The sequence below is a fragment of the Ornithorhynchus anatinus genome, chromosome 3 (assembly GCF_004115215.2).
Source record: "Ornithorhynchus anatinus isolate Pmale09 chromosome 3, mOrnAna1.pri.v4, whole genome shotgun sequence".
Taxonomy (NCBI): Eukaryota; Metazoa; Chordata; class Mammalia; order Monotremata; family Ornithorhynchidae; genus Ornithorhynchus; species Ornithorhynchus anatinus.
Genome location: NC_041730.1, coordinates 111,992,561 through 112,012,591, shown reverse-complemented (window position 1 = coordinate 112,012,591; position 20,031 = coordinate 111,992,561). Strand labels below are relative to the sequence as shown.

General features: G+C 44.1%; 1 protein-coding gene and 1 non-coding gene across 2 annotated transcripts in view; one reads left to right on the top strand and one right to left on the bottom strand.

Annotated features, from left to right (window-relative positions):
- The window catches only part of HECTD2 (HECT domain E3 ubiquitin protein ligase 2), a 96,143-nt gene that overhangs the window by 14,315 nt on the left and 61,797 nt on the right, over positions 1-20,031 (bottom strand). Inside the window, exons 12-17 of the mRNA XM_039911327.1 lie at positions 19,329-19,425; positions 17,358-17,465; positions 13,822-13,954; positions 13,063-13,151; positions 3,169-3,327; positions 1,278-1,352 (exon numbers count right to left, since the gene is read on the bottom strand). Of these exons, the coding sequence (XP_039767261.1) occupies positions 1,278-1,352; positions 3,169-3,327; positions 13,063-13,151; positions 13,822-13,954; positions 17,358-17,465; positions 19,329-19,425 (661 nt within the window). The remainder of the gene's footprint in view (positions 1-1,277; positions 1,353-3,168; positions 3,328-13,062; positions 13,152-13,821; positions 13,955-17,357; positions 17,466-19,328; positions 19,426-20,031) is intronic.
- On the top strand, positions 10,542-10,678 carry LOC114810799. Its single transcript, XR_003758491.1, has one exon. It is a non-coding gene; the product is annotated as a small nucleolar RNA SNORA7 (small nucleolar RNA).

The following is a 20,031-nucleotide window of genomic DNA, read 5'->3' as shown; positions in this document are numbered from 1 at the left end:
TAGCCAGGAAGGCTTCTGTTTCCAAAACTCTCTCCGTCTATTGGGCTATTTTCAGAATTGGGTCACACGACAAGATACTTCAGGCCACCCAACCTGCCTCATGACTGGGTAAAACACCTGCAACAGGTTCAGTGGAGGAAGTCGAAAGCCCAGCTGGGGCTAGAGCACCCCCTGGTCCTTCCCTGAATACTATGAATCAATATTGTATTGTTAGATTGTAGTCTCCCAAGTGATTAGTACAGTGCTTGGCACTGACTAAGCGCTCAATAAATCCAATTGACTGACTGCCCCCTTCCTTCCTGCTATCTAGGATTCCTGCTCCCACAGTGCTCCGTGCACACCGGGCTGAGGACAGAAGTTGCTATTGGGTGTCCTTGGCGTTCCCCACTCTCCACGTACAGCCAGTTACACTGCCTCCCCTAAAACTGTCATTGACTCTTCTGTACCCCTGAGAAGACTCCACCCTGTGCTGTCTTCCACCACCCTGGTGGGAAACACCAAAAAACCCATGGCATAGTGGATAGAGGTATGGGCCGGGGGGTCAGAAGGTCATGGGTTCTAGTCACGGCTCTGCCACTTGTCTCCCTTGTGACCCTGGGCAAATCACCTCACTTCTCTGGGCCTCAGCTACTTCATCTGTAAAATGGGAATTGAGACTGTGTGCCCCACGTGGGACATGAACTGCATCCAACCCATTTGCTTGTATCCATCCCAGCGTTTAGAACAGTGCCTGGCATATAGTAAACACTTCACAAATACCATAATCATAAATGAGGACTCCACAAAACCCAGAGGTTGCTATGGCTGTGAGCTGTGGGCAGGGAACATGTCTACGAACTCTGTTGTATTGTAGTCTCCCCTGCCCTTAGTACAGTGCTCTGCACACAGTAAGTGCTCAGTAAATACCACTGATGCTGATGATGTTGATGAGTCTGTCTCCAGTCCCTTCTCCTGTCCAGATTGATTTGCTCGTATCCATCCCAGCACTTAGTATAGTGCCTGGCACATAGTAAGCACTTAACAAATACCATTTTTATTATTATGTTATTATTCTTTTAGATTGTGAGTCCCCAAAGGGGCTTAGTATAGAGTGCGCTGCACGCAGAAAACACTTAATCAATATTACCGCAACTACTTAAACTCTGCACAGGTTCTCAGTCCTGAAGTCTCTATTATTATCACAGCAGTGTCTTGATGGTGATAAGTCAATAAGAAAATGATCATCACCTTCATGTTTACCTAAATTGAATATTAATGGTTTTGTATCTTACATTTACCTGGAAGGTTGAATAGAAATCTTCTTCAACATTACCTTCATAAGATAAAAGTTCACTGAGTCCATGAGCCAACTCCTGCAAAACATAAAAATATATTAGCCCTTTTTACAGTAAAAAGTAACGAAAACCAACTGACAATAAAATATTTAACCGATCACAATGCTTAAGACATTAGGTAAATCACCCAAGGAAGTGTCCTTAAGAAAAAACATATAATTATCAATTAATATATGGACCACTTCTGAAAAGAAACACTTTTTTTGAATAGCCAATTAAAAGCATAATTTGGTAACCGAATAGCATTGTTAACCTCTTAAATAAGGTCAACTGATGTCAACTATTTTAAAAAACAATTTTCCCTGTTTGACACAATGTTAATTGTTAATAACATGATTTGGCTACAGTTATATTACAAACAACTACTTTAGTTTTCTTCCCAGTAAGCACTCAATCACTCAAAATATTATCTTTGTAAAAACTGTCAGACTACATTACCAAATGAAGACTTTTTGTTCCAAGAATAAAAATTTCAAGACAACTGCCTACTTTGTGCTTTAAAATCTCCAGAAGGAGATTTAACAAGTCCTTAAAGAAATCCAGGGGAAATCACAATTTTACAGGGAAGCAATTAACCTCCTCGACCATTTTACTGCCAATTTACATACCCTTTCTTCATCAACTTGAAATGTGCCATTAGATCCCCTCTGTCTTTTACGCTCTAGAGTACAGGTATCCTATTCCTCAAATAATCTACTTTCCAAACCTTTAAATTGTGTTTTGGCACTTCTCTGGACCCTCTCCGAGTTCTCCGTATTGTGATCGCTTGACCTGCAGCGGTATAAGCACTTCCACATGCCGAGTTTGGAGGAGATCGTTTTTGTGTTCATTATAGCTCAACTTTTTTTTACACATCAAGCATGATAAATCTGAAATTTAGATTGTACCCCCAGGGCAGAAACTGAATCTGCTGGTTTCTTCAACTTCCTATTGCACTAGAAAGTTTATATTTAGAGAGAGATGGAGATGTCTATATATAGACAGATAGATAGCTATATTACCTGGAATGTGACTGCTCATTGTTGTACTGTACTCTCTCAAGCACTTAGTATAGCGCTCTGCACACAGTTAGCTCTCAGTAAATACAATTGACTGACTGGCTGAGTGGGTATCAAGCAGTTATGCACTCGGGGTGTGTCTGCCAAAAACAAAGCTACCACGGCTCGGCTTCCCAGCAACACACGAACGGTGTCAATAAACAAGACACATTGTTGGGAAGTAGCCCATGCCTCTTTCAAATAAAGAGGGGCCAAAACAAGCTCATTCTCCCCTCTGTGGCGCCTGAGATGTCCGGGGGAAAATTAAGCTCATTTTGTCTGTCGACCCTTGTTAAAACAAAAAGCTCAGTCAGGCCTGACTAGGGAGATACTTGTCCTACTGGACTTCATCCTGTGAAAACTGCCCTTTAATTCAATAATAATAGTAACTGTGGCATTTGTTAAATACTTACTATGTGCCAGGCACTGTACCAAGCACTGGGGTGGATACAAGTAAATCGGGTAGGATGCAGTACCTGTTCCACATGGGGCTCACAGTCTCAATCCCCATTGTACGGATGAGGTAACTGAGGCCCAGAGAAATGAAGTGACTTGCCCAAGGTCACTCAGGAAACAAGTGGGAGAGCCGGGATCACAACCCATGACTTTCTGACTCCCAGGCCCGGGCCTTATCCACTATGCCATACTGCTTCTCTGTGAATTTTCACTATCCATGAACCTGGCCAAAGACATTTCACAATATATATGGTACACAAGATGTGTAATCCTGCAGGCTTAACAATTATTTAACCAGTCAGTCATTTCAGCAAGGTAAAGCAGAAATGATGTATACTTACAGGCATAATCTGGTACAGGTCATCTATTGAAACACCGCAGATGCCTACAGGCGAATTGGAATCACAGGGAACAACGGGAGGACTCAACAGTTTCTTGTAACAGCAGAGTGGGAAATGAATATCCAAGTTATTGCTGTTATAAACAGCTAGTCCCATAAGCTAGGCACGTTAAATGTTAAGTATTAAAATCACAAGCATGGCAGCAAACCAGAATGAAATTAAACCATCATGTTTCTTCTCCTTCTAATTCTTGTACATATCCTGCTGGATCATTATTTCCCTAATTACGCCTACTCATTTCCTTCCCATCAGATACTTTCTCTTCAATATTTTTTGAGTTTGAAGACCACGCTTTGCTCATATCCTATGAAACGTGATCCATCTGCTGTTTCTCCAGAGTTGCCCGTTTAAATTGTTTCCAATTTAAGTTGACTTTTTATGATAATAAAATGTATTCAAAAACTGGAAGATGATAATAATCATAATAATAACGGCACTCGTTAAGCTTTTACTTTGTGCCAGGCACTACTAAGCGCTGGTATGGACACAAGCTAATCAGGATTGGCAAGGTCCTTATCCCACAAGGGGGTTCCCGGTCTTAACCCTCATTTTACAGATGAGGTAACTGAGGCCCAGAGAGGTTAAGTGACTTGCCCAAGGTCACACAGCAGACAAGTGATTCAGTGGTTCAGTGGTTCAGGCTCGCATCTCCTCCTGCCTCCAGGACGTCTCCACCTGGATGTCGGCCCGCCACCTAAAACTCAACATGAGCAAGACTGAGCTCCTCGTCTTCCCTCCCAAACCCGGACCTCTCCCAGACTTCTCTATCACCGTGGATGGCACGACCATCCTTCCCGTCTCTCAGGCCCGCGATCTCGGTGTCATCCTTGACTCGTCCCTCTCGTTCACCCCACGCATCCTATCCGTTACCGAGACCTGCCGGTTTCACCTCTACGATATCGCCAAGATCCGCCCTTTCCTCTCCACCCAAACGGCTACCTTACTGTTACGGGCTCTCGTTATATCCCGGCTAGACTACTGTCAGCCTTCTCTCTGACCTCCCTTCCTCCTCTCTCGCCCCGCTCCGGTCTATTCTTCACTCCGCTGCCCGGCTCATCTTCCTGCAGAAACGATCTGGGCATGTCACTCCCCTTCTTAAACAACTCCAGTGGTTGCCTATCGACCTCTGCTCCAAACAAAAACTCCTCACTCTAGGCTTCGAGGCTCTCCGTCACCTTGCCCCTTCCTACCTCTCCTCCCTTCTCTCTTTCTACCGCCCACCCCGCACGCTCCGCTCCTCCGCCGCCCACCTCCTCACCGTCCCTCGGTCTCGCCCATCCTGCCGTCGACCCCCGGGTCGCGTCCTCCCGCGGTCCCGGAACGCCCTCCCTCCTCACCTCCGCCAAACTGATTCTCTTTCCCTCTTCAAAACCCTACTTAAAAATCACCTCCTCCAAGAGGCGTTCCCAGACTGAGCTCCTCTTCCCCCTCTACTCCCTCTGCCATCCCCCTTTACCTCTCCGCAGCTAAAGCCTCACTTTCCCCTTTTCCCTCTGCTCCTCCACCTCTCCCTTCCCATCCCCACAGCACTGTACTCGTCCGCTCAACTGTATATATTTTCGTTACCCTATTTATTTTGTTAATGAATTGTACATCGCCTCGATTCTATTTAGTTGCCATTGTTTTTACGAGATGTTCTTCCCCTTGACTCTGTTTATTGCCATCGTTCTCGTCTGTCCATCTCCCCCGATTAGACCGTAAGCCCGTCAAACGGCAGGGACTGTCTCTACCTGTTGCCGACTTGTTCATCCCAAGCGCTTAGTACAGTGCTCTGCATATTGTAAGCGCTCAATAAATACTATTGAATGAATGAAAAGTGGTTGAGCCGGGATCAAAACCTAGGGCCTTCTGACTCCCAAGCCCATGCTCTTCCCACAAGGCCACGCTGCTTCTCACGGGATTCTCACTGTCTCCTGATACAACCAACCATCATCCCTTCCCCTACAGCAGCCACCTGGAATACAGCGGAGAGAAAGGGGCTGGGAGACTGTGGCAGGGGACAGCGGAGTACCCTTTGTGGGCCCTGATCTGTCAGTGGAGGGGTGAGGAAATGGAAAAGAGAACAGAATTTCCACTCTTCACTCCCCATTCCCTGAAAAAGACCTCTCGCCTGCATTGCCTGCCCTAGGCCCTGATTTTCTACCAGGGACACTCAGTCAGTCCATCATGTTTATTGAGCGCTTCCTGGGTGCAGAGCAGTGTACTAAGCACTTGAGAGAGTGCAATATAACAATAAACACATTTCTTGCCCACAACGAGCTTAAAGTCTCCTCAAAAGGCTAATAACTTAAAAATGGTCCTCCAATCCAGAGAACTGACCTCTCCTCCTTCACAGAACACCCTGGCAACTTTATGTAGATTCCATCGGCAAAACTGCTAATTGTGAAGCTGGAAAGTATTGGGATCATTCCATCCAAAAATAACTCTCTTTATGTCTATTTTAAGTTCTCAAATGTCCAGCATGATGCTTCGAGTACACAGAAGGCACGCAATACATATTTTTGTTGAAGTTGATAATGATGATGATATTCTCACTGGGTCAGCTGTCTTCCCATCCTCTTCTAAAGCTATCCAAGTGGCTCTCCACATATCTATGCAATTATCACAATTTACTATTATCTAGGATGCACTAACATTTTATAAGAAGGTCTGTAGGCCATCAATCTTATCTTCCAAATATTCCGAATACTGAACGATATTTTGTGGCTGAGAAGTCTTTTTCTTTCCATATGGGATTTGTGTACTCGAAATATGACTAAGGTGGTTGACCAAAGACTGGCAAGGATTGTTGCAATTTAGTCAGAAATGGGGAGGAGCGGGGAGGAGGACTGGGAGGAGAATGGGAAGGGATAAAGAAGGAGCGTGGCTCAGTGGAAACAGCCCGGGTTGGGAGTCATAGGTCATGGCTTTGAATCCCTACTCAGCTGCTTGTCAGCTGTGTGACTGTGGGCAAGTCACTTAACTTCTCTGTGCCTCAGTTACCTCATCTATAAAATGGGGATTAACTGTGAGCCTCACGTGGGACAACCTGATTACCCTGTATCTACCCCAGTGCTTAGAACAGTGCTCTGCACATACTAAGTGCTTAACAAATACCAACATTATTATGATTATTATGAAGAGAAAGTGGTTTGGAGGGAGAGAGAAGGCACAGGGAGGGAAGGGGAGAGCTGGGGAGGGAAGGGATGAGGCAGGGAGGGATACGGAGGGGAAGGAGGTTCAGAGTTCCCAAGAAGCTGCTTCTCCTGTTCTTTTCTTTCCATCTTTTTCTGGCATCCTAAAGCTCCACAAGTCTGGCTCTTTGCGCTACATTACTCCGTCATGGACGTCCATCCATGTCCATGTCCGTCATGGACACTTGACTAGGGTCTCTCAAAATAGTGCACACAGTTTTTAAAGTTAAACTGGAGGTCAACTTAAAGACATCTTTCTCTGACTCCACTTCCATGTCTTCATTAGCTAACAGCCCTAGCCCTGGCCAGAATCAAACACTGCAATTATATGCCCGGGGAAGAAATGTTGCTTGTCGATCAGTGGCATTGGCCATACTTGTTATGAGAAGCAGCATGGCCTAGTAGATACAGCACGGACCTGGGAGTCAGAAGATCATGGGTTCTAATCCCTGCTCTGTCACTTGTCTGCTGTGGGACTTTGGGCAAGTCGCTTCACTTTTCTGTGTCTCAGTTACCTCACCTGGAAAATGCAGATTAAAACTGTGAGTCCTATGTAGGACAGGGACTGTGTCCAACCTGATTATCTTGTATCAACCCCAGCACTTAGTACAGTAATATCACACAGAGAGTGCTTAACAGATACCACAACTATCACTATTATTTTTATACTCCTCTATGAGAGGAAGCTCTCACCAACATGTCTGCTCTCCCATTTGACCCATTTGATTAGAGAAGCAGCATGGCTCAGTGGAAAGAGCACGGGCTTGGGAGTCAGAGATCATGGGTTCAAATCCCTACTCAGCTGCTTGTCAGCTGTGTGACTTTGGGCAAGTCACTTAACTTCTCCATGCCTCAGTTATCTCATCTGTAAAATGGGGATTAAGACTGTGAGCCCCACGTGGGACAACCTGATCCCCTGATATCCTCTCCAGTGCTTAGAATAGTGCTTTGCACATAGTAAGCGCTTAACAAATGCCATCATTATTATTTGACCCAGAAGATGTTTGATAGGTAGCCTGGGCAGTATTTTTCCAGCACTATTAGATACTCTCTGCTTAAGGCCATGATTCAATTTCAGACTGGAAGTTGCAAAGTCACAGCTATCTGGCAAACAGTGGTTAGATTTTTTTCAACTGATGCTACAGTCTTTGAATACCTGTTTCTTAAACTATGTGAGCTCATCCACTCTGATCCTCGGAGACTTCAACATTCACATGGATGTACCCGATGACTCCGCTGCCGCCTGCCGGCTATCCCTCCTCGACTCTGCCGACCTCCTGCTCCACCATACCTCGCCCACTCACCGACTCGGTCACACCCTCGATCTCGTCAACTCCTACCGCTGCACTACCTCCTCCCTCACCAACTCTGAAATCCCTCTCTCTGACCATAACCTTCTCACCTGCCTCATCTCTCACACTCTCTCCCCCTGCAAATCTTTGCTACTCCCCCACATAGACCTCCGCTCTCTCGATCCCATCCATCTCTCCTAAAGCATCTCTCCCCACCCTGCCCCCGTCCTCTCTTCCCACTCTCGATGATCAGGTCACCGCTCTCAACTCCACCCTCTCTACTCATCTCAACTCTTTCGCCCCCCTTTCCCACCGCCGCTCTCGCTCCACTAACCCACGGCCCTGGGTCACCGCCTCTGTCCGCCTCCTACGCTTCTATGCTCGAGCTGCCGAGCGCTGCTGGCAAAAGTCTAAGCACCAAGCCGACCTCATACATTTCAAATTTATCCTTTCCTGCCATAACTCTGCCCTCTCCTCCGCCAGGCAAAACTTCTTCTCCTCCCTCATCGACACCCATGCCCGTCACCCCCGCAAATTGTTCCGGACCTTTAACTCTCTCCTTAGGCCTCCTGTTCCTCCCCCTCCCCCCTCCCTCACCCCCAGTGATCTGGCCACCTACTTCATCACAAAAATTAACACAATCAGGTCTGAGCTCCCCAAAGTCACCCCTCCCCCTCTTGCCTCCCCACCCCCAACCCTCTCCCCTACTTTCCCATCCTTCCCTGCAGTATCCTCAGAGGAGATCTCCTCCCTCCTCGCAAGTGCCACCCCCTCCACCTGTGCCTCGGACCCCATTCCCGTTCACCTTATAAAAACCATCGCCCCTGCCCTCCTCCCCTCTTTAACTTCTATCTTTAACCACTCACTCTCCAATGGCTTCTTCCCCTCTGCCTTCAAACATGCCCATGTCTTCCCCATCCTAAAAAACCCTCTTTCGACTCCACTTCCCCTTCCAGTTATCGCCCTATCTCCCTACTACCCTTCCTTTCCAAGATCCTAGAACGAGTCGTCTACACTCGCTGCTTAGAATTCCTTAACTCCCATTCTCTCCTAGACCCCCTCCAATCTGGCTTCCGTCCCCTCCACTCTATCGAGACTGTTCTAAGGTCACCCGTGACCTCCTTCTTGCCAAATCCAATGGCTCCTACTCCATTCTAATCCTCCTAGACCTCTCAGCTGCCTTTGACACTGTCGACCATCCCCTCCTCCTCCACACCTTATCTCACCCTGGCTTCACAGACTCCGTCCTCTCCTGGTTCTCCTCTTATCTCTCTGGCCGGTCATTCTCGGTCTCCTTTGCAGGCTCCTCCTCCCCCTCCCATCCTCTGTTGGAGTTCCTCAAGGGTCAGTTCTTGGCCCTCTTCTGTTCTCCATTTACACTCACTCCCTCGGTGAACTCATTTGCTCTTACGGCTTCAACTACCATCTCTATGCAGATGACACACAGATCTATATCTCTGCCCCGTCCTCTCCCCCTCCCTTCAGGCTCGTATCTCCTCCTGCCGCCGGGACGTCTCCACCTGAATGTCTGCCCGCCACCTAAAACTCAACATGACCAAAACTGAGCTCCTCATCTTCCCTCCCAAGCCCGGTCCTCTCCCTGACTTCCCTATCACCGTGGATGGTACGACCATCCTTCCCGTCTCTCAGGCCCACAACCTCGATGTCACCTTTGACTCGGCTCTCTCGTTCACCCCACACATTCGATCCGTTACCAAGACCTGCTGGTCTCACCTTTATAATATTGCCAAGATCCGCCCTTTCCTCTCCACCTTACTGCTTCAGGCTCTCGTAATATCCCGGCTAGACTACTGTCAGCCTGCTCTCTGATCTCCCTTCCTCCTGTCTCTCCCCGCTCCAGTCTATTCTTCACTCCACTGCCCGGCTCATCTTCCTGCAGAAATGCTCTGGGCATGTCACTCCCCTTCTTAAAAACCTCCAGTGGTTGCCTATCAACCTCCGCACAAAATGAAAACTCCTCACTCTAGGCTTCAAGGCTCTCCATCACCTTGCCCCTTCCTACCTCTCCTCCCTTCTCTCTTTCTACTGCCCACCCCGCACGCTCCGCTCCTCTGCCGCCCACCTCCTCACCGTCCCCCGTTCTCGCCTATCCCGCTGTCGACCCCTGGGCCACATCCTCCCGCGGTCCTGGAACGCCCTCCCTCCTCACCTCTGCCAAACTAATTCTCTTCCCATCTTCAAAACCCTACTTAAAGCTCACCTCCTCCAAGACGCTTTCCCAGACCGAGCTCCTCTTTTCCCTCTGCTCCCTCTACCCCCCACTTCACCTTTCTGCAGCTTTCCCTCTGCTCCTCCCCTTCTCCTGTCCCATCCCCTCAGCACTGTACTTGTCCACTCAACTGTATATATCTTCATCACCTTATTTATTTTATTTAATGAGATGTACATCACCCTGATTCTATTTATTTGCCATTGTTTTTATGAGATCTTCTTCCCCTGACTCTATTTATTGCCACTGTTCTTGTCTGTCTGTCTCCCCTGATTAGACTGTAAGCCCATCAAAGGGCAGGGACTGTCTCTATCAGTTACCGATCTGTACATTGCAAGCGCTTAGTACAGTGCTCTGCACATAGTAAGCGCTCAATAAATACTATTGAATGAATGAAATTGGGGACATGCTGAATTTCTTCATTAGCATCAGCTTGCTGTGAGAGATGGCTTCTTAGGTATGGAAAATATTCCATGTTTTCTAGCATCTTCTCAGGATATGAATTGCAGGGGTTAGAATACCCTCATTATAAATTAGTGCTTTTTCCATTATGGTTCTCTCCCACAACACTTTATCTTGTTCTCTATATTTTTGTATTTTTAATCATATTTGTTAAGTACACTCTCAGGATGGCACCTGGAGAGTTTCAGTACTCTACCAGTCTCAGCTATGGGAGGAAGAGTCAAGCAGAGGCCTACCCATTCCATTCCTAGTTTGGGCAGTGGCTAGCGAGTGGAAGGCGATCTGCTACAAGTCAAAACTCACCCTTGCTGGGCATCAGTAGCACGGGAGAGAGTAGAAGGCGGAGACTCAAGTTTACTGCGCGGAAGGAGGCAATGGTAAATCACTTCAGTAGTTTTACCAATAATAATAATAATAATAATAATAATAGTGGCATTTGTTAAGCTCTTACTATATGCCAAGCACTGTTCTAAGCGCTGGGGTAGATACTAGGTAATCAGGTTGTCCCACGTGGGGCTCACAGTCTTAATCCCCATTGTACAGATGAGGTAACTGAGGCACAGAAAAGTTAAATGACTTGCCCAAAGTCACACAGCTGACTAGTGGCGGAGCTGGGATTAGACCCACAACCGCTGATGCCCATTCCATGCTCTTTCTACGAAACCATGCTGCTTACCAAGAAAACTCTTTGGATACACTACCAGAATGATTGCAGGTGGAGCTGGGGCATTCTAGGAGAGATATGTACATGGAGTCGCTATGGGTCAGAACGACTCAACAACAGCATAAGACAAAACTTGTTAAGTGCTTACTCTGTGCCACGACTGTACTAAGTGCTGGGATCAATACAAGGTAATCAGGTTGGACACAGTTCCCGCCCCACATGGGGCTCACAGTTTAAATTGGAAGGAGAAAGATTTAATCCCCATTTTACAGGTGAGGTAATGGGCACAGAGAAGTTAAGTGACTTGCCCAAGGTCACACAGCAGGCCTAGTGGCAGAACTGGGATTAGAATCCAGGTCCTTGGACTCCAAGACCCAGGCTCTTTCCACTAGGCCATGCTGTTTCTCTAAGTTGCAACTGATGTACTTTCTCCTCAAATCTCTGAGATAGAGAACTGAATGAACAGCTATCCAGTGCTTTGGCTTCAGGGGACCCAGAGGCTTTTAGGGAGAAAGAAAAATAAAGAAGTTGAAGCAGCACTGTGTGTAACTCCATTAAATTCCTAATGGCCCAATCTTTTTCCTTTTTAATTTGAAAACTCTAGTTTAGCCATCGAGCCCAATAAACATCTACTCCTTTTCGGCAAAGGGATAAATGATTGCCCTACCAGGGTCATCACAGAAAGCTGCTAATGTCCATTTGTTACACAGTCAGGAGTGAGAGGTTAACAATTAGTCACAGGATTGGACTGATTGGTTATATGGATTGACACCTAGGTAATAAAGCAGCTCAGAGACTGGAGGTGAAGATGAGTAAACCATCGCTATAGGGGTATAGTAAACTCCTCTTCTAGACTATAAGCTCCCGGTGGGCAGGAACTTGCCTACCAACTCTGTTGTAGTGTAGTCTCCCAAGTGCTTTATAGTGCTCTGCCCCAAGTAAGAGCTCAATAAATGCCACTGATTGGAGTTAAACTGGATCTGAGATGGAGAATTAGAGATAAGGAAGGGTACATCTTTTGCCAATCCATGCCTGCAGCTTTTCAGGTTCCACGATCAATGATTTTATAATATTTTAAATATCAGTCCTCAAACGTGCAGCTTTCTGCAGCGGATGATTAATGCTGCTAGTTTCCACTTGACTATAGATGCCAACATCTGAGAAGCAATGTGGCCTAGTGGATACAGTACAGGCCTGGGAGTCAGAAGAACATGGGTTCTAATCCTGGCTCCACCACTTGTCTGCTGTGTGACCTTGAGCAAGTCACTTCTCTTCTCTGTGCCTCAGTCACCTCATCTGTAAAATGGAGATTGAGACTGGGAGTCTTCTGTGGGACATGGACTCTGTCCAAACTGCTTATCTTTATCTACCCCAGCACTTAGTACAGTTTCTGGCACATGGTAAACACCTAACAAATACCACAATTATTATTATTATTTAGGAACTTCATTTGAACCGATAAACATTTCAGATACCCATGGACTTTTTAGAGGGTTTTCTTTGTTCACCAAATTAGTAGGATGGTGAAGAAAAAATGGAATTTTCAGACACACAGGAGAAAGCGTAGAATTTTTTTAAAAACTGGCTATGATCTCCCTAAATGGGGAAATACTAGACTGGCAACTGAGAAAATACATCTCTTGACTTTTAAACTCTTTTAAGGCATTGGACTCTTTTACAGTACACATTACCATCCTTGAAGGAGACAAATCAACACTACCTCAATATGCTCATAAAATGGTTTCTTTTCAGTTGCGAGAAGGCAGAACAAACAAGTTAGCAAGAAAGTTAAGATTCTATTAAAGGTTTATAGTCACCATTTAAATATTTGGTTATTTATAGTACCTCTACTTAAATTCTCTCTGCTCCAGTTATCCAGGCAGATGACATTACTAATAATAAAAGCAGAACTCTATGACAAGAGTAGAGACATGTATCTATTAAAATATTCGCAGCAATGAACCAGAAATAAAAAATCTGTTAGCACCTCCTAGTGGACAACTTAAAGGATACAATTCCAACCAATCGGAATTCAGAATAATTATCACATTTAAAGCCGCTAAACCAATGACTGTGTGAATCCTTGTGATAAGCAAACATACCTGCAAGAGGGAAAAATAGTCAACCGAAATGACAGTGAATGACCAAGAATGAGAGGCTAAAGCTTCTCTTAAGTCTGCACCTATTAGAAGGTTTCATGGTATAAAATGCCAACCATTTTCCTTTTCTCAACAAAAAGTCTTAAAATATCTATGCAGACGCACGAATGTAGGTTTGAAACAACAGTCGGAGTCCCACTTAAATAAAGGATTTCATTTGTTTTACGTTTTGGGGAAGAGGAGATTTCCAAGCTCTTTGTGGGCAGGGATCATGTCTAACCTCTTCTATTATTGGCATTTATTTATTCATAAATTATTGACTTGCATGAATGTCTGTCTGTGTCCATGGTTTATTCATCTGCATTAATGTCTGTCTCCTTCTAGTCCGTAAACTCATCTTGGGCGGGGGATACGCCTACCAACTCTGTTGCACTATACTCTTCCAAGCACTTAGTAGAGTGTTCGACACACAGTAAATGCTCAGGGAATACCACTGATTGACTAAACACAATTGATTCACTGAGGGTTTGGGAGAGAATAACACAATAGCACTTAGTAAAGCGCTCTGCACACTGTAAGTGCTAAACAAATACCATGGATGGACTGAAATTCACTGATGAATTCAGCTTCTCATTTAAAGGAGCAATCAAGTAGTTTGAATTCAAGTACTCACCATAGTCTGGATGAAAAATCTGGCGAATTAGAAGAAGGAACCATTCCTTTGTCAAGCCGCCCATATCGAGGCCAGCCTCCCCTACAAATGTAACCTTCAGTTTCTTTTTCAAATCCGCTGTTTTTCGTGTTAGCTGTTTTTTTTAAAGAAAGACACCCTTAGAATGACACAAAACAATGACTGAAAAGCAAACTATCTTATCTTAGCTACACTGCAAATTTAAAGAAATATGCATCAATTGATTTTCCTATCTTTCCCTACTTTTTTATTACTAGAGCTATAAAAACAACATTTGAAACACTTTGGGTACAAATGCATATAAACCTCTGACTGCAAATAAAAATCCCAAATGGCTCATCTGATTATTATTATTATGGTATCTGTTAAGCGCTTACCATGTGCCAAGCATTGTTCTAAGCGCTGAGGTAGATACAAGGTAATCGGGTAGTCCCACGTGGGGCTCATAGTCTTAATCCCCATTTTACAGATGAGGTAACTGAGACACAGAGAAGTTAAATGACTTGCCCAAGGTCACACAGCAGACAAGTGGCGGAGTGGGGATTATAACCCACATCCTCTGACTCCCAAGCCCGTGCTCTTGCCACTAAGCCACACTGCTTCTCCCATTCTGATGTTCTTTGGAAAAAGAAAAACCAAAAACCACTGTTTCTTAAGAGCACAAATGGCTTCAAATGAAAGGGAGACTGGCTATCAGTTCTTTTTATTATAGCTGGTGATTGGGTCTCCTGCAAAATAGCAGATGAGACCTGCACTCAGGAAATGACTACCAGGATAATAGTTTCCAAAGCACCGTTTGCACTCTCTTGCTCCAATCAACTGCTTTCCCGATGCGGCTCAGAGTGTGACAGAGAGAGAAGGTAGGCAGGGAGGCACTGCCTTCACACTGCAAAATGATGCACAGTTGTGGTTTTCTTTACTAGCAGGCCGCCAAAGTGACCATGGCATAATGCCGATGCCGTGGCATAATGTCTCAACCCAGCAGGTGCTTGCCTAACAGCAGTCAAAGCTGCCTACTAAAACCAGCTATAGTGTACCCTTCCCAGTGGGCAGTGCTCTGCCCACAGAAAGCGCTCAATAGATACCACTGACTGTGATTTTGCAAGAAATAAACACCCGGCCTCCCCAACCATGATGCTCTGCTTTAAGTGTTCTTTCTAGAGAGCACTGTTGGATTTTATGGTATTACCAGCACTCTCACTTTGATAATCTGCTGAGTTTAGATGGTCCTAAGTGCTTCATCCCTTTTGCCTGACTTTCTTTTTTATTATGGTATTTGTTAAGCGCTTACTATGCACCAGGGAACCTTTCTAAGCATTCAGGTAGATACAAAGAAATCAGGTTGGACCCAATCCATGTCCCACATGGGGCCCACAGTCTTAATCCTCATTTTACAGGTGAGGTAACTAACTGAGGCCCGGAGAAGTTAAGTGGCTTTCCCAAGGCCACGCAGCAGAGAAGTGGCAAAACTGGAACTCCTTCTGATTCCCAAGCTTGTGCTTTATCCTCTAAGCCACGCTGCTTCAAGATTTGAAGAGGAAGGATTGCAGGGCATTTCAATTTAACATAGACAATGACAGATCTACTTGGGGTGGATGGTGGCATCCTCTTTTTGCTGAATAAAATGCGAAAAAAGAACTCTTTGGAAACTAAGTATCTGTATTTCATATGGACACAAAAAATCAAATTCAGAATCTTTCATTACTGGCACATATACTGCCATTTGATTCTGTAACCACATTTATTGTGTTTTTAATCAATTTTAAAATATAGTCATTATTTTGGTCCATTTTTTTGATCTTCAGAATGCCATATTTCTCTTGTGAAACTATACTTTTTTTTTTAGCAATCTCAAGTTAACATGATTTTTAAGGAAACAATTATAATACCTAGTATTTTAGGCACTACTGATTATGGAATTAGAATGACCTATCTAGAATGTAAACTCGTTGTGGGCAGGGAATGTGTCTACCAACTCTGTAACATTGTCCTCTCCCAAGCGCTTAGTACAGCGCTCTGCCCTTGGTGAGTGCTCAATAAATACGATTGATTGACTCAAGGGAAAATCCCTACATATCCAAGGTAAGAAAGCTATATATCTACTAAAAAGGGAGTCATTTTTATCATTCGAACCCATATTGTGAGATCTAACTAGTGCTTCTAGTGCAGTGGAGGCACTGTTTATTGAATCTGCTGTTTTGTTAAATCAGGAGCAGCCAAGCCTCATGAATGAGAATGGAAACCAATATCAGAAACTAGTTGAGAAACGGGAATAAAAAAATAAAAGTAATATAACTGGAGCAGCAAGAAAGCACTCTGGAAGAGCTGGGGTAGAAATGAAATCTAGTATGTATTCTAAATCCCAGACATGAGGCTGAATTGACAAAATATCCTACTTAGAAAGAAATCCATGTTATAAGCATACAGTATTCAAATTTAATACCAGATACACTTCAGGGTAGTCTTAGGTCTCCCTTTAATTATATGATTCAAAAGAATTTTTTAATTCAGTCAAACATACTCAATGCCTGGGAGCCTCCCTAGGGAGTTTTGCATAAAAAGCAAACACATTAAACTGGGACAATTTCAGGACCTCTCTGAGATTTTGAGGGGCTTCTGGGGAGTTGAACCTGGGATTGCTGTACCTCAAGGCAAATTAATTCTTCCCAAGGCCACTCTGGACCTGACCCAGAACAACAGAGGGCAGTTCTATGGCGCCCTAAAAAGACTTTCAGCACTGGGGAGTGAGTGCACCGTTAGCTCAAGCTCCTTGTGGGCAGGAAACATGCCTACTCTACTGTATTGTCATGGTTTCTAATTGGCCATGGGTTCTAACCCTGGCTCCTCCACTTGTCTGCTGTGTGACTTTGGGCAAGTTACTTCACTTCTCTGTGCCTCAGTTACCTCATCTGTAAAATGGAGACTGAGACTGTGAGCCCCACATGGGACAGGGAATGTGTCCAACCCAATTTGCTCATATCCACCTCAATGGTTAGTATAGTGCCTAGCACATAATAAGCACATAAATACCATTATCAATATTATTATTACTCTCCCAAGAGCTTAATACAGTAATCTGCACAGAATAAGTGTCCAGTAAATACCATCGATACTCATTTCTTCCAGCATGGCACATGTGACATTTTTTAAATGAACTAGGACACGGGTAGTTGGGACAAAATCTGAGTGCAAAGAGTGCAGAATTCCCAATTCCAATCAAAGCCAGGTAAAAAATCACTTCCCTGACATGGAATACTTCTGTCCCACCAAAAGGGAGGAGTGGAGGGACCCGTTTCTGCTTGGCAGGAGTAATACGGTGCTTAAAATACAACACTGTCTAAAATGTCTTACTGTCTCCCCCTGTAGTATGAACAGTAAACACTCATTTACCAACAGGAGCCAAATGGAACATTGGACTGTAGAAATAATGAAAGAGTTCAGTTACTCTATAATCATACCAGATCCCAGATTGAACGCAAAACGACAATGAATTCTAATATGAAATCATTTATTTATACCTCATCAAGTGAATCGCTAACCAGATGCGTTCTCCTTACTTTCATATTTAGAAATAACATATTCATGTCAGGTCTCTGCCTCCGAGATACTTTGTCCACCAGGCTTTGCTATTTAAAATGAGAGAACATGTTTTTTTACTTTACCCAGAGAACTTTACCAGATAACCCGACTAGATTGTAAGCTACTTTAGGGTAATCATGTCTACCAACTCTACTGTATTGTACTCTCCCGACCACTTAGTTCAGTGCTCTGCACATTGTAGGCACTTAATAAATACCCTTGAATGACTGATAATTTAATACAATAAACAAGAATGTCATTATAACTTTGGGAGTATATGGTGTTCTTGCCTTCCCTGGATCCTAAGTAAAAAATGCAATAAAGTCCACACTTAACATAATTCCTGAATAGTATAATGCTTTGTTTCAGTTTTCTACCAAAGTACTTACAGGGTAATACAGCCTAATCAGCAAAGACCACCAAAAACAACAGACAAGGTTTTTTAAAAAAATAAATCTTACAAAAAGATGTTCAAATTTCCAAACATGCTTTTTTAAATCAACTTTAAAAAACCAACCAACCTGCCACCAAACCATTTTTTTCCTAAGTACAAAAAATCTTAATTGGACATAATTCTCTTCTACTCATCGGCAGGATATACACTCCATTCTTACAGCACTGTCATTTAAATCAAGCTTGTTGTGAGCAGGGAATTTGTCTGTTTATTGTAATTTTGTACTCGCCCAAGCGCTCAGTACAGCCTCTGCACGAAGTAAGCGTTCAATAAATATGATTGAGTGAATGAATTTCGCAGACATATTGACCACAATGGTATCAGAAAACTGCGGTACTTTTAAGTAATGGGAATACTACTATACTGGGAAAGTTTTCAAGTTTCACTGCAGCTCTGCGTAATTTAATATATTATTAAGCTTAAAACATTGAAATAAATGAGCAGCGCACATGGAATCCTTCTATAGAACATCAGCATTAATTTCCAATAAGTTCCTTCCTTTCTAGATGATTATATTCAGTGAAAGCTCCTAAATCATTGGGAATTGCACAGACTAAGAGATTTCACAAGCATTACTTTGGATAAGAAAGTTAACAAAAATGGCAGGGTAAGAATCTCAATTAGAACAATGGCAAGTTTTCATAGGCATGGCAAAGGTAAAACAGGTCCAGGCATTAGGGTTGAGAAGGAAACTGGTTACTGGTATTTTTTTGCAATTTTCTCTACTTTGGGGACAGGATGAGGTAGATTTTCATTTGGAGGTAGACTTTCCAGCAGAGGTTCTGCAGTTTTTTATTGATATTCTCTCCTTCATCTGTCTCCCTCCAAACGAAATCTTTCCTGGGCTCTAAGATTTCAGTAGGCAGTTGTTAAAGGAAAGAACCCCTCTGAAACCCAGCCTCCTCCCAATTCTACAGTAAGTGGTCTCCTACTCTGAGGTCGCCTAATGTTGCTTCGGTTTTTAAGGGGCTTGCTATTTAAGGGGCTGACAATTTTCACCTTCCTATAGCCGGTACTTCAGTAATTACGATACACCTCCATATATTTTCCTTGTTTAGTTTTTTCGAAAAGAAAATTGTTCTCAATGACTTCAAGAAGTGCCCCTGGGGACCTCCTATAAATGATCCACCAGGTGGCACTGAGTATTTTGGGAATGAATATGGCAGGAAGGGGTACGACATCTAGAGAAAGAAATGAGACGAACTTTCCAGCATCGAATCTTTTCTAAATCTGAAGGGAAGCCAGTCCTGATGTTGAAAGGAATGTCATGATTGGTCTGGTAACAGTATATCACACAGAGCTTTCCTAGAGTTATTACAATACAAACTGTCAGCGAGCGGCATTTACTTTCTAGCTTCGGTGATAGTCCTGGTCATGTTCATAATACGTACGACACAGTCAAATATTTCCTGCATCTATTATGTTGACAGGAAGATTTTTCCAAGTTCTGGCTTACCCGTGCAATGGTGATCATCTGTTGCTCTGAATCCCTCTGAATGATGACTTTTTTTGCAGCTATAGAAATAATGAATGGGTACTGACAAAAGGAAAACCTGGTCAATAAGAGACAGAAAACAGGTAAAGAAAAAAAGACACTACGCTTTTAGGGAAATAGAATAAGGAATTGATTAATACAGCTCTTCGTTAAGTTGCCCTTTTGAATGAATCTTTTCTGAAGAATGACACCCATATTTCTGACATGATTCGCTCTATATAACCTAAATGGATGGTACACTGTCAAGGCTGAGGGAGTGACCGGAAAGATCCCCCACACCCACTTCATGTCCTTTAACACAGGAGCTCTACAAAACCAGCAACATGAGAAGGAAGTTTGACAACTGGGCAAATGCACCTAAACAAATGCATGAGGGAATACGGTATTCTTGATCCTGCGTTCTCAGGCAGATGCCAAAATGTGGCCTGAGGTTTCAGGAAAAACCGGTGAGGTGTAGCTCCATCCTGAGGAGACTGGTGGAAGGCCCCAGAAAAACCCAGATTCATCTCAGAACCAACCCCATTACCCTGGTTAACCCCGATCCGACCTGTTTTCGTAGGGGGTTGCCAGGCTGGAAATGACCCGGGCTGAACTTTCGTTTGACCCATCACCCACCTTCCCTCTCACACTTGCCTTCCCAACAAGATACCAGCACTCTGTTCAT